The sequence below is a fragment of the Magallana gigas genome, chromosome 1, assembly GCF_963853765.1.
Source record: "Magallana gigas chromosome 1, xbMagGiga1.1, whole genome shotgun sequence".
Lineage (NCBI taxonomy): Eukaryota > Metazoa > Mollusca > Bivalvia > Ostreida > Ostreidae > Magallana > Magallana gigas.
The window spans coordinates 45,263,605-45,278,595 of NC_088853.1; the positions used below are offsets into that span (position 1 = coordinate 45,263,605).

General features: G+C 35.0%; 1 protein-coding gene across 8 annotated transcripts in view; it reads right to left on the bottom strand.

The window, feature by feature from the left end:
- Positions 1-4,009: 4,009 nt before the first annotated feature.
- LOC105337943 (CUGBP Elav-like family member 3-B) overlaps positions 4,010-14,991 on the bottom strand; it is a 53,123-nt gene continuing 42,141 nt past the window's right edge. For 2 of the 8 annotated variants that reach the window (XM_066068251.1, XM_066068275.1), the window contains 10 exons: positions 11,591-11,719; positions 11,372-11,451; positions 11,142-11,285; positions 10,834-10,990; positions 10,505-10,654; positions 10,246-10,317; positions 9,945-10,034; positions 9,339-9,494; positions 8,831-8,981; positions 4,010-6,190 (listed from right to left, as the gene is read on the bottom strand). In XM_066068251.1, coding sequence (XP_065924323.1) covers positions 8,854-8,981; positions 9,339-9,494; positions 9,945-10,034; positions 10,246-10,317; positions 10,505-10,654; positions 10,834-10,990; positions 11,142-11,285; positions 11,372-11,451; positions 11,591-11,719 — 1,106 coding nt within the window. In that variant the 3' untranslated portion in view covers positions 4,010-6,190; positions 8,831-8,853. Of the gene's footprint in view, positions 6,191-8,377; positions 8,434-8,830; positions 8,982-9,338; positions 9,495-9,944; positions 10,035-10,245; positions 10,318-10,504; positions 10,655-10,833; positions 10,991-11,141; positions 11,286-11,371; positions 11,452-11,590; positions 11,720-14,991 lie in introns of all 8 variants that reach the window. The other 6 variants (XR_010708275.1, XM_066068262.1, XM_066068268.1 and 3 more) reach the window with 6 other exon arrangements.

A 14,991-nucleotide genomic window follows, 5' to 3' on the forward strand; every position in this document is an offset into this window, starting at 1 on the left:
CTATGAGTGAATGGAGGCAATATGTCTAACAAATAAACTTCTATTATAACTTCTATTATAATGTAAAGAAAATAAGTATACTGCTTGCTGTTTAATTGTTCACACGTACTACATTTATCAATTGTTATTGAGAAATGCAATTTAATAAGTTAAAAATGGAAAATAGATGTTTGTTAATTGTCAAATCTGTGAACGAAAATATTGCTATTTCTAGAAACAAATTACTGTAAGAATGAAATAATAAGAAAGCAGAAACATTCTAATGGTAAAACAAAACATAAGACGATTGACAGAAATCTCCAAAAACCTACTACATATATTTTGCAACAACGTTCTGTTGTTAAAATGTATTTTATTATTATGATAAATCTTGAAATAAAAAAAAACCAAATAATTTATCAGCCTATTGAGAGAAACCGGTAGTTAAGTTGATCACCCCAACCCTATAAATTTCTGAACTACATCTATTTTCCAGTAAAAGGGTTTTCTAGAATGTTATGCAATTATTTTGTAAGTAAATAATATCTAGACAAGAGTCCTTTGTGTGTCACTAAGAATTCATTTGTATAATCTATATGCAAATTTTGCAAATTATATACAGAACTGTCAAGGCTAAATTCATTTTTTTATCTTATAATTAGGTGAATAACCAAAGATTCGATCAATGCCGGTCATCTATGATAAATTTAAAATACAATTAAAATAGGCAGATCAAAATCCAAAGATTTGAAGGGTTTTTAAAAAAGCGATTAAAGCTGTAAGTATATTACTTATGGGATTATCTGTTAACCGTTTATCAACAATCAAATTATGTAATTTTTCTCAAAATTTCTAGTCCAGCCACTGTGACATTTTACCAGTTAGCATTAAAAATGAGTGCAATTCCAAATACAAGGTCAGACGAATAATGAAGGTCAGGGGAATGATGAGACATTTACAAGATCCTGGAGTCATATAATGACGTGATTTAAACTTCAATGTTTTATAAAGTTGTCATCATGCACTTTAAATGAAGAGATGAAGTTGATTTACCACTAAAACTGCCAAGTCATTTTTTTTTAATAAATCTTTTTTCTACATTATCAACACTGATAAACAAATGAAGTAAGCAAACAAATAACTAAAATAAATAAAATACATGTAAGCAAGCATAAAGACTAATAAATAAACGAGTAAATAAATAAATAAATAAATAAATAAATAAGGATAAAATAAACAAACACGAAATTTTGTAAAATACCACTTTGGTAAAACTCTAAAAATTTTAAAGTTCTCCGAACTCATGTCAAATCGCAATTCTGAATCTCTGAAAAAATATCTGTATTTATTTCACATAATTTTGATGGTGTTTGTTTTCCTTTTTTTCTTCATTTGATTTTTATTTTATCGAGGTGTTATACAAAAATTTGTACATCCACTTTTACTGCCTTTTTAGCTCATCTGAGCTGAAAGCTCAAATGAGCTATTCTGATCACATTTTGTCTGTCATAAGTCCGTCCGTCTGTTCATCTGTCCATCTGTCTGTCTGTTCGTCTGTAAACTTTTCACATTTTCAGTATCTTCTCAAGAACCACTTGGCCAATTTCAACCAAACTTAGTACTAGGCATCCTTAAGTTAGGCTAACGGGATTCAAAGATGTGAAAATTAAAGACCACCCCTTTTACAAGGGGAGATAATTAGGAATTATTGAAAATTTCCGAGATTTTTTCAAAAATCTTCTTTTAAAGAACCATAAGGCAAGGAAAGCTGAAACTTGTATGGAAGCATCCTAAGGTAGTGTATATTCAGAGTTGTGAAAATAATGACCCCCGGGGGTAGGATGGGGCCACAATGGGGGTCGAATTTATATTTAGGAATATATAGTGCAAATCTTTAAAAATCTTCCCTCAAGAACCATTTGGCCTTCTTCTCAGAAATTGTTAGGCCAGGAAAACTGAAACTTATGTGGAAGCATCCTCAGGTAGTGTAGATTTGAAGTTGTGAAAATCATGACTCACATGGGTAGGGTGGGGCCACAATGGGGGTCGAATTTTAACATACGAGTATATTGAGCAAATCTTTTAAAATCTTCTCAAGAACCATTTAGCCAGGAAAGCTGAACCTTATGTGAAAGCATTCTCGGTTAGTGTAGATTCAAAGTTGTGAAAATCATGACCCTCGGGGTAGGTGTGGCCACATTGAGGGGGTCGAAAATATACATAGGAATATATAGAGTAAATCTTTAAAAATCTTCTTTCAAGAACCATTTGGCCTTCTTCTCAGAAACTGTTAGGTCAGGAAACTGAAACTTATGTGGAAGCATCCTCAGGTAGTGTAGATTCAAAGTTGTAAAAATCATGACCCCCAGGGGTAGGGTGGGGCCACAAAAAGGGGTCGAATTTTAACATACAAGTTTACTGAGTAAATCATTAAAAATATTCTTCTCAAGAACCTTTTGGCCAGGAATGCTGAAACTTGTCAGAAATCATCCTAATATAGCGTAGATTCAAGGTTGTGAAAATCATGATCCCTGGGGTTGGGGTGGGGTCACGATGGGGGGTTGAGTTTTAACATAGTTATAAATAGAGTAAATCTTTAAAAATCTTCTTCTCAGAAACTTTTAGGCCAGGAAAACTGAAACTTATGTGGAAGCATCCTCAGGTAGTGTAGATTCAAAGTTGTGAAATTCATGACCCCCGGGGGAATGGTGGGGTCACAATGGGGGTCGACGTTTTAGATAGGAATATATAGAGTAAATCTTTGAAACCGTTTTATTAAAAAAAAAACATTTGCGTAGAAAAGCTGTTACTGTAATGAAAGCAACTTTAGATAGTGTAGATTTAAATTTGTTCAAATCAAAATCTTTAGGAGTAGGGTGGGGCCACATTGGGGATCCAGTTGTACAATGGAAAACATTTTAATTATTCACAAAAACTGAAATGTTATTATATATGCTTTTACTTATATGCAAGCATTTTTACATATTGTTGATTCTTTAAAATTGTTTAAACTTTGGCCCCTGGACGATTATTGGGTCTCACAAGGGGTTCAGAGTTTGATGTTGGTTTATATCCTGTATATAAACAATTCTTTAGGGTCTTTTGAGAACTGCAATGCTGAATATCACTATAAAATCATCAGGATAGAAAAGGGACTTGATTATAAATATAAGAATATTCAGGGGGAAACTGTTTTTTTTATATACAGGATCTACATGTATTATACCACTTTGCCTAGATATTTTGTTTAATGACTCCATGAATCTGATTTTGTTATGCCTATTGTTGCTCAGGTGAGCGATGTGGCCCATGGGCCTTTTGTTTGTATATATTTCTATGCTCCTCTTGTAACAGTTTATTTACTTTAAACGAATAAACTGAACTTGAAATAGGCGTGATCATTGTTATAATGGCTTAACCTTATTATCTAGATTAATTAGTGACTAGGTTGGGGGTTTTATAAGCTGTATATTCTATGGATATATTAAATGATGACGTTTAGTGCTATACTTTGTTTAATAAAATTATAACGTTAGCATTTCTTAAATTATTGACACATTAAATGAAGACGTTAAAATCATAGCCATTGGAATATCAGAGGATGAAGTTTACATCAGCTATTATCACTGATACATTGCATGACGAATTTTACATCAGCTATAGTCACTGATACATTGTAGAATGACGTTTACATCAACTGTAGTGACTAATACTAGTACATTGTATGATGACGTTTACTTCAGCTATTGTCACTAATACATTGTAGAATGCATTTTACATCCGCTGTAGTTACCGATGCATTGTATGATGACTTTTATTAAGTTTAATATCAACTGTTGTCACTTATGCATTGTAGGATGACGTTTACGTCCGCTATAGTCGCCGATCGATATTGACATTGACTTTAACATCAGTTATTGTCACTGATACACTGTAGGACGACGTTTATATCAGTTGTAGTCACTGATATATTTGCAAATTATTATTTTATGATTTTTCATTGTAATCAAAACAACACGAACAAGTGATAGTATATGATGGACTATTTTATTGTATCGCTTCTTTATACAGGTTAGCTATAATGATTTCTAACTAAGTGACTAATGAATCAGGCTAGATTATGATCAATCTGACTACTTGCGTCAGTTATAAGAATAAATCTGACTCTAAGTCAGAAAAAAATTAACTAAAAAGAAACAAGATCATTTCTCTTCCAATGTAAATATCAAAATGGATTCTCTCTAATTAAGGGAGTATAGAAATATGTAAGAATATATATATGCGATATGAAGAAGACAAAAATTAAAAAGTGTCAAAATTCTGTTCTACTCAAAAGTAAAAAGTGTCAGTGTGGATGGGCTGAGACATTCCGGGTACCAATTGTCATAGGCACGAGGTGATGTCGTCACCGCTACATCCACTGAGATTGCTAGGTCCTCCAATGAGACATTACGTCACAATTATGCAAGAGTTTCACGAGTAATTGAAACAACAAAAAAAATTGTTATTAAATCGATTGCACCAATAATATTTTCATAAACCGCACTGTTCACCTGAGATTCAAAATAAAAACAAACCTTAAAACTTTATTAAGTACTTCAATTTACGTGCCGTTCATGCAAATGCTATACACAACCAGGAAATCAAATCGAGTCTCTCTCAGGTGAACTACAGTGCATGACTAGATATATAATTATTTGTAATACATAAAATATTGCACATTCTTGGATCTGTTTTTAAACCACTCAAATAAACACAAAACTCGCCATTGTGACCATTAAAAACGACACATCACGTGTACGACTTAACATAATTGAAACAAGTTGTACCCAAAATAACTCTACTGACAACTATTTCTACATCCATCGTTTGTAGTACAATCATTATTTAATTAACAATAAAACAAAACATAAGTAATGTTGTTTAGGTATAAGTTGTAAGCTAAGAAAGATTGCTAATATAATATCTAAACTACCTATGTACAAAATGGCTTGATGATACTGAAACAAATAAATATAAATAAATAAATAAATACGACTTTTACTGTTAATAAGTAACAAACTCTCTGTCCATTGATAAAACAGGGGCCATTCAACAAAATGATTAACATCCAATCTAGATCGTGTACACGTGTGGCTAAAATTAGTAACAAGATATCTTTTTATAAAGTAATGATCAACAAAGTGAACTTTGATCCCTGCCCGGTGTGAAAACGAGGCTGACCAGGGCACAACATGATACAATGACAGGATTTGATGAAATAAAAAATGATCAGGAATGCATTTTGTTCAAATTATATACAAATACAATGCCCATACTTCCGCCATATAAAACAACCAAAATTCACCGAAATCAAAAAGAAATTGTCACTTACTGATAAAAACAAATTTACATTGATGTCAAAATAAACAACATTAAATTTGTCACTAGGATTACACAAAAAAAAATTAGAAGAACCAATTGCTGTTTCTATGACAAGTCTAAGATACAATAAAAACCTGACAACAGCTAGGGTGTCCATGGCAACCATACACAACATCCAATGAGCGGCCGCCTTATATGAAGTGATAAGTACATAATATATAATATGATAATATATAAATATTTGATTTGAAAATACTCTCTTGTAAAAATTACACCTTTAACACATAAAACATCATTAAAATGTTGTCGAAATTACATTCAATGGCATCTGCTGGAGTAACTTGTTCTTAAACGAAAAAAAAAAAAATCTTGGAATGTTTACCAGCGAACATGAGGATCCATCAAAAAGGGCTGGTTGTTTTATATGGGGCAAATATTTACATCGTGTCAAATATAATAAATATATAACATGTAATATATATATCATAAACATTTCAATGTAACTAAATCTAATATTTTTATAATAAAATATAATAAATAAGCAAGGTGGGAAAAATGTTATAATTATACGTCCTCGTAATAACCAATATCTGTACAGCGTGTCGCTAAAGTCTCCTCTCGCATTGTCATTTGTGAACCATGCTAACTTTCTGAACAACATCCAGTATATTACAAAATCGGTGGGAAAACGTTCTCTTTATATAAGAAAATAAAAATTTAGAATGAGTTTCTATTTACAGTCGAGTCGTGAGTAGGAGTAATCTCCCTTTGATACCCTGTATCGGTCGTCAGAGTTTTGTCCCTTTGTTTCTGGTGGTCTACTAAAAACTCTGCATCTCTCTGGCTTCTGAAAAGAAAAGAATGCGTTAGAATAGCATAACAAGCAAAGCACTGTAACAGAGCAATACGATAGCTCGTCAGACTACATTAACAATAAACTGCTCGAAAAGGCGACACTATATATACATTGGTCCGTGATTTTATGGGCGAGATTCCTGCATTTACAATCAAATGTACATTTTCAACTAATGCATTTTTCAAAAGAGAAATATTGCAAGTAAAAAAAAACTTGTTTGCCAAAATGTGCGCAAATACTCAGATCATTGATGTTCCGTTTAGCGCTGTTTTGGGGATAATTCGCTGTGAGATAGGAATAGCGTAAGAATTTCTTCTCCAGAGATCAGTGTACATGTACAAGGTGACACAATGTTATATGTGAATTCATTAAATATGTCACCGTTGATTATAGTGTTAGTCAATTTAAATTTCAATGCATCTTTTAAATGTTACTTAATGATCAAGCTGCTAGGGTTGATTTCAGATACTTATATCGCGTATTTTTTGCACGTACATGTACATGTAAAATTTCTGTATAATTTAGGTTGGTACATTTTCCTTTTTTATTTTAAGGAGGTTGGATGATCAACAAATTAACCATCGGATCTACTGAAAATTTTTAAGAGATGATTTGCGTAAGTAAAGAAACCATCTATTTATTATATTTTTTTAAATTTGGGTATTTTCCTATATACTGTGGAATCATTAAAATTCATGGTGGCTCAATTTTCGTGGTTTTCGTGGGTAGCCCTCTCCCACGAATTTTCGTCCTCCACGAAAACAAGTTTTGAAAGAGTTATTAAAACTGAAATGTACCACATCCACGAAATTACATCCCCACGAATAAGCAAAAAAAAAAAAAACAATCCACGAAAATTGGCCCCCACGAATTTAAATGATTCCACAGTATCTATACAGAGTTCTCAAAAGTTCCGCTGTTTGGGGGGAAAAGTCCCATATCTACATTGTGTTCATTATAGCTATCTAAATGCAATTAAAAATATGCTCTTAATTAGTTCCATATGAGATTGTGTTGTAAATAATATCCATACAGAATTGTGTTTTATCACAAATTCATACGAGATAAACTTTTTGAATATATATATATACATGTACATCTATATATGAGATTGTGTTTAATATTACATTCATATAAGATTGTGTTCTGACAACATCCTCAACCACACCTCAAATAGAGAATAATTCAAACAACCGAACAGAACTGAGGACACCAATCAAAGAACTGAATTCACAAAAACATTCCTTACTCTCTTCAAACCCCGGTATGTGAAATATGACTGTTATTGCAATGAAAAGTCGTTAGTTTTTATTAATTATTTCTATATAGGCGAAGTATGCAGTGATTTTGAATGGGGTCCACTTTGAGGTATGTTTGATCGTTGAATACATGTTAATCTGAACACGTATTCTAAAAGTAATAAAATAATACTCGTATCAAAGTACTTTTTAAGTTAATATTTATTCTACTCTAGAGGTGTGTGCATAATCCCCCCCCCCCCCGAAATTTGATATATGGTTTTTCCGTACGTTAAATGTGCGGTATTTACACCCCATGTATAGTGTTAAGTCATCAATCGTTGTTCAGAGTCCATTGTAATCAAAGCAAAACTCCAGAATTATAATTAGTAATTAATGAATGAGCATGCTGAAATCTGGGTCATTCTAGTCTGATTAGCCGTAATGTTGAATTAGTAGGTAAGAAATATAATATTGGAGTGGGGATTCGGTTTTGCTTAGATTTGTATGAGTAGTACTAGTTGACCGACAACATTGTTCAAATTAGTGTTTTTTTCAAATTCTTTTTCAGTTGGTGCGACTGGAACAAAATCTTATTTCGATTTTTTAATATTCCACAGCAACGAAAGCCCCGCATCACGATTCCAAAGTTAGATGCAAGAAAAATGTGTACTTTCATCACAACATACAGTAATTACATGTAGCTATGTAAGCAATGAAACACAAAAGTAAAAACCATAATGATTGTCAATAAAAATCGTGAAAAATGAAAGACGTGTGACAATTGATATAATAATAATATTATGACGTCACGAACAATATCTCAAAAAAACGGAAGTAGAGTAAAAACCTGAAGCCACACAATAACTTCACCATGTTACTACACCAGTCAAATATTCTACACACGGTACAAAGGACTACACCGGCCACCCACACTTACGAATCAGAGTTATCTCTCTTTGTTTGAAACAAGCAGGAGAGTTGTTGTTTCCTGAGCTACAGTACAAAAAGGTCAAGTTGATAGCATAGCCACAATTTCTTTCTTCTTTTTTTTCCCCCTATATCTTTTCGTTTAACCCCTTTTTACCCCAACCTATAGTACTAATTTGGCACATGAATCTTATTTCAAGCTAAATATTTTACTTTTAAAGCACTTAACTTCTTTAAGATTTACACATTAACAGCTCATAATGATTGAGTTGCGTTTGTGATTTGAATTTCAATAAGCCATATCAAAAATATAAAATTGAGAAGCTAATATCTGTAAATTTAACCAGAATAGAAATACATTGTATCACTAGGACAGACAAGAAAGACCCAACAAAAATTATCTCAAAATGTTTTGCCCCAAGATAACATTGAACAGATGTACTGGTTTTGTTTCTGTATTTACCTGTGGGAGCGGGTGGTCAGGCTTTAGTATGGCCGATTCTGGTCTTTTGGGCGCTTCAGCTGGACTTTGAGACGCTTCATCCCGATCTGGAACCCGTTCATAGCCTGGATGGCCGCCTGGGCGCTCGTCGGGTTGTCAAAGCTGACGAATCCTGCAGGAAATAGCATTAGAATGACGGCATGAAAAAAATTAAAATCCTAGTAAGTCCTTCTGACTCAGATCTTAATATAGTAATATTTTCTTGTTGAATATATCTTTTATGATATAATTATCTTGTAACATGCGCGGATCTAGAAATTTTTCTCTGTTGGTCCGAGGGATACATTTGTTTTTCATGAGGTAGAATGTTCAAAGCCTATTTTCATTATATCTTTAACATTTGAATTTACTTAGTTGAAATTTTGCAGGAAAGGAAGGTCAGGACCCCGCCCCCTTTGACCTCTCACCCCTAGATCTGCGCATACGGAACAAGAGGTTACGTATACAATATACGTGCTTCTCCACCTACCGAAGCACTTGCTCTGATTGGTCGCCCTGTCTACGTAAACCTTGGCACTTATAACTGTTCCGAACGGCATGAACATCTGTGCCAGCTCGGCGTCCCCGAACTCCTGGGGTAGGTGGTAGATGAAGAGGTTACAGCCCTCTGGGCCTGTAAATACAACTGAAGATACACCCCCTGGTCATCATTCTGTTCACCACAAGCAAGTCCACAACAACAACAATCAAAACAACGGACGACCCTTGGTTCCCGCCAAAGATTTTGATTGGTTGATTTTGTCACGTGACTTCTTAATGGGATTCGAACAGTCTGCTACATTATAATTATATTTTTTCTATTCTTTACAGATTTTCATCTTAATAAAGTTGTTGTGCATTAAAATGGTATCTTTAGATATTTTTTCTGCTAAAAATGAACAATCATGGTTAGTACAGAACCCCCGGGTCTCCATCAGAGTTAGACTCGGTATTGGAATTAACACAAGTTACAATATCAATGTTAGTAGATATATAGAAGATGGATAAATACAGATATAAATACAGTTAGGCAGAGGAAAGAGTGATATAGAGAGATGATTAAATAAGCATCAGTGGTTTGAATTAATGTTTTTACCTTTGGGGAATTCTAGCGTACCTTCTTTCTGAGCCGGTAAAATGGCGGCGTGTTGAGCTAGCGCTTGCTGTACTCCAAATGCCGGGTATGCTAAATAACGAAACGTAAACACTAGTCAGAATTCTTATTAAAATTTAAGGAAATCAATTATGGTCACTTAGAGCAATTTTGCTTGTAAAAATGGTCATAAGATACATTTTTCTTGCCCGTTGATTAAATACAAATATTAATTTCACTTTATCATCAGGGATTACGTTTTTTTTTTTAAATTTTATTAAAACAGTCATATTTCAGAACTTACCAATCCCAGCATATGGCTGCATACTAGCGTATGCTTGTAAAGGGTCCCCGTTAGTTACAGCTTGCGCTAAATCAAAAAAAATGAAGAAAAAAATCAATTAAACATTAGTTAAATTGCTAAATTTAATGTTACATTTAATTCACTTCTTTAATATCAAAAACAGCTTTAGCCATGATAAGCTTAGATTTCACCAATAGTTTAGTAGTTACTAAATGTACTTTCACAATGGTCCGTATATAAACCTGTATATCTGTCATACCTAGCTCTACGACCTGACACTCCCCGGGATAATGAGGGATTCCGTTTGCGTACATTTCCGGCGTCTGTCCGTTGTGTTGGGGAATCTGAAAGCCCGCCAATGCCGTGGGGGACAGGACGCTGGGTGGGGCTCCGTTAATAGCTGTGGTACCTACAACCAATCAGTATCAAACTCCTTTGACCCAAAATTAAAATGTAAAACATCTGATAAATTTAATTTCATCTTTTCATATATTATAGAGTTTATTTTGATGACATATAGATTCTCATTAATAAAAGTCATTTAAATTCAAAATAAATTATGTTTTAATGACGTAGATTTAAGCGTACCGTTGGCTAATGTGGCGGTTGTAGGCGTCAGCGCACCTGTTGTGATGCCGTTGGGCGTAGCTAGGGCGCCGACCTGTGGAATGTGAGCCAGGGTGGTGACGGGGCTGGTCAGGTACGTCCCTTGAGTCGCCGCAGCCGCCATTAAAGCAGCCTGTTGCTGTTAAGAATAGAATGATAAACACATTTAAAAATGCTGCATCTTTTACATTTAAAGTTGGATCTGAAATATTTAAAATTTAGAGCGTCACTGAGGTAACGTCAACGTTGTTATTACTCTGTCGATATTTAATTATATTTTAAGAAAGTACCTGGGCATAAGCACCATATGCACCAATCTGAGAGATAGCAAATGGATTAAGGAGTCCAAGTGGACCAGCCATTTGCTGCATTCTACGCAGTTGTCGTTCTTTTTCTGTGTCTGCGAATTTTACCACCAGGCTAGAAGATGCACCCTAAAAGAAAACCAACATTTCAGAGCTGACCCAATTAACTGGTTCATATGTTGTATTTGATCTGACAAGCAGAAGAGAAGCATTACCGGCATAGTTTGACTTCCATGTAGGGCATTAATGGCCGACTGGGCCTCGTTGTGACCAGAGAATTTAACAAATGCACAGCCTGAAAAAGAACAAGGAAGCACTATTGTTATGTATACCATACTAGAAGCCATATCTTTTGCAATTTGGTTATAGGATGTCTTGGCAAAAATAGAGAATGCTTTGCAGCAAATTTAATTTGACAAGAATTCATTTCGAACCTTTGCTGTTTCCATTTTGGTCCCTTAATATCGTGCATTCTTCTATATTTCCGAAAGGCTGGAACAATTGCCTGACGTCATCTTCTGTTTGTTGCTTGTTGAGCATGCCCACAAAAAGCTTCCGGTCTTCTGTAAGGAACAAAACAAAACAATTTGTTCAATTACACTTCTTCATTACTTTCAAGATTCAGCAAAAAAAGTTTATATTCAAGAAGTGCACTGATCTAAGAGATAATTACACCAAGAGTATAGCGGTGGTCGTTTTTCAAGTCAAGGGCTGATCTTGCACTGTTATTGTTTAGTTTATCTGTTTGGCTACGACTCAAAACTTTTAACAAACGACGACGAGGTTTCAGTTTTAACCCAGAGCGGAATCTTTCAGATTGACACGTGTCTAGATGAATCATTCCGCTTGGCACCGAACAACACATTGTTAGTCTTAAAATTGAAGAGAGAGAAAACGAGAGACAGGGAAAAGATGGAAAAAAGTTAAATAATTGTTGAAAAAAAAATCTATCTAGTTTACATTTAACATGCCTGGTGGGGAATGAGAGGCAGGCTTTTCGTAATTGTTGATAATTAAACACTAATGAAAGAGCTTAAAAATAAAAGAAGAATGCTGAAGTGACGAGGGTATGATGGAAGGCATTTAGAACTTTTTACATGGAAAGAAGCCGACAGATTGGAAGCAGTCACGCTATAGACAATTGATGATCTAAACTCAGGAACCCGGCGAGCCCCAGAATCCGTACAGAAACCCTGACGACGCAACTCCAGCCATTATTACACAGATAATTTAGATTCACTTTTACCATCACTTCCAATTATAACTAAATTGTCGAGATAAGACCGGAATTTTTTCATTAAGCTTCCCCTCAATAATTAATAGAGAACGGTCTATGGGAGTTTTTAATTTCAGCTGAGAGAACGAGCATGTGTTTCGAGGGGTTTCTGTTGCAGGCGAAAACCTTGAAAGACGAGGGAAACATCTAAAAGCTCGGGAAAAAAAGAATCAATAGGACGATTCTGTCAGAGGACGCGATCGATAAATCCTGATACAATCCGATTGAGTTCTATCCTTTTATTTCAATCAGAGAAAAAAATCAGCATCCTAAAAAAAATTCCAAAATGGCGACTAGGATCGATTGCACACCTGTACAAATCCCTGCTTGTATACAGGTAAAAAAATCGATTGAAACGGGTAGTGATGACGATAGTTCTGTTTAATAATGCCGAACAACCACACGGCTGAAACTTAACTCCTTTTGGCTATTCTCAGAATCATTATGGTAATCTGGTTCTCTGAAAACGGTAAAAATATTCCCAACGTGTGATCTCTTATACAGGCTGATGTTACAGGAACTGCATTGAGATTGGAATCGTCATTGCAACTTTCCAACAGCCATATGTAAATATAGAACTGATTAAATCCCTCGACAGTATCTACAGAATCCATATGAACCAAGAACGCACGGAGAATAAAGGAAGAGGCAGGCTACTGTATCCCAGGGTCCTTCCATGTAGACACGCTTTTGGGAAAAATTGTCATTCAACAAAGATACGACCAATTAATTTATGTTTTAGCAAACAAAAGAATAAATCAACAAGTACATTTTAAAAAAAGGAAAACCTTCTTAAATCACTTCATGTTCTATTGAAGAGAACAAAAGTTAAGACCCATTAATCAATAGAAGTGATAGATAACTGTAGCCCGAATTTCCTCACACAGTTACCTGACATGATGAGGTTTCAGATGTCCATCCTTACGTTATATTATTAACATCAGTCCGTCATGTCAAGCACAACACACAAAGTATCGACCCCAGCTATTCCACTGACTCACGCAGTCTACAATGGAATGGTCCGGGCGCTGCGCACATTTATCAATTTCCTACAAGAGAAGATGGAACCGACCCTCGGTAGATTCCTAGGGATCGATATTTTTCTTTCTGTGTCTCCGTGGTCTGTAGAAAATTGCCAGGCAGAGCGAGCTCCAAATCAGGGGATTGGAATCGGGTTCCGGGAGATGTGTCTTTGACAGGATATGACGTCACTGACAGGCTTTTACAGCCTTTGGGAGAAGTCGTTCGAAGGCAAGAGTAAGAGAGCCTTGGTAAACGCTTCCCAATCTAGAAACGTCGGTCGATTTGTAGGCCATTAGAGCCATTACGGTGCTGGTTTCCCTTCAATAAATAATACTCTCCTCATTTTCATGTTTTTGTGGACCTAGTCACTTACCCAACACTTCGATCGTCTGCTGTGAACTCGGTGTTTCTAATTATACGGTCAAAAATCCATAGAAAAAACCTTGGGAGGCCAAATCGAAATCAAGGGATTTAAGTTTCTATTTTATTTTAATGATCAGTCGAGGTTTACAAATGACTACATGTATTTTGTTGAGCAGAACTTGGTACCTTTACTCGTATTGGTCACTATGGTACATGCCTCAAACGCCTAAATTACATACAGTATACATTTTTATGTATTACTGCATTTCTTTTGCTGTAAATTTATTCAATCTTCATTTTTACTGCCTTCGCCAAATAAACCTAAGAATACTTTTAATAAAACCCAGCTGAATTCACTGCAAAGGTACAATTTTCAGTGTACTACCATTGTATGAGTAGGGATGCGTGAAATAATTATATGCTTTCTACCTCGGATTACAGGAATCCAAGGCATAACAAGCATCACAGGATGTAGAGCAAATAATTCATTACCGTGGAGCATTCTCAACTAGTATTGTACATAATTCGCTTAGATCATATTCCTAGCTAGTTATTAAAAATTCTACTGCTTTTATTTTAACAGGTTTTTTTTCGTCTTATCATCGCTCTATTCTTGGCCCTTTGTTCATCAGATATTAAATTAGAATCCAGCTTGATAGTGGAGAGAGGAAGGGGATATATGCTACGCTTGAATGCGACAAACGTAATCAACTTTAATAATTAATAGACAGGCAAGGGTATGTTTCACCAAATAAAGGCGCTTCTCCTTTTGGCTGCCCCGATAAGCAGATGGCGACCCAGTCGGTAGGAGTCCATTCTCTCCCAGAAATTTCCTGTTCAGGCCAAACATCGGGTAGATTGAATTATCCCGTAAACAGATGGGGAGCCATAACCTCATAGAAGAAAGATTTACCCTCCATCAAATGTCTGGATCACTTAGAATCCCGTCCATAACGAGACTCTGTCACATGGGAAATTGCAATCTGATTGTTTGGAGCGCTACTGCTCCCAAGTACAGCAGAGAAGCATATTATTGGGGGAAAAATTCATGGACTTTGTTTCTCCGGAAAACCTTCAGAATTTTATGATACACAATTATATCAACAATACCCGCGACGATTTTATTTTTATATTTCTATACACGTAGAACCTTGTAGTGACCGAATCCAAAAA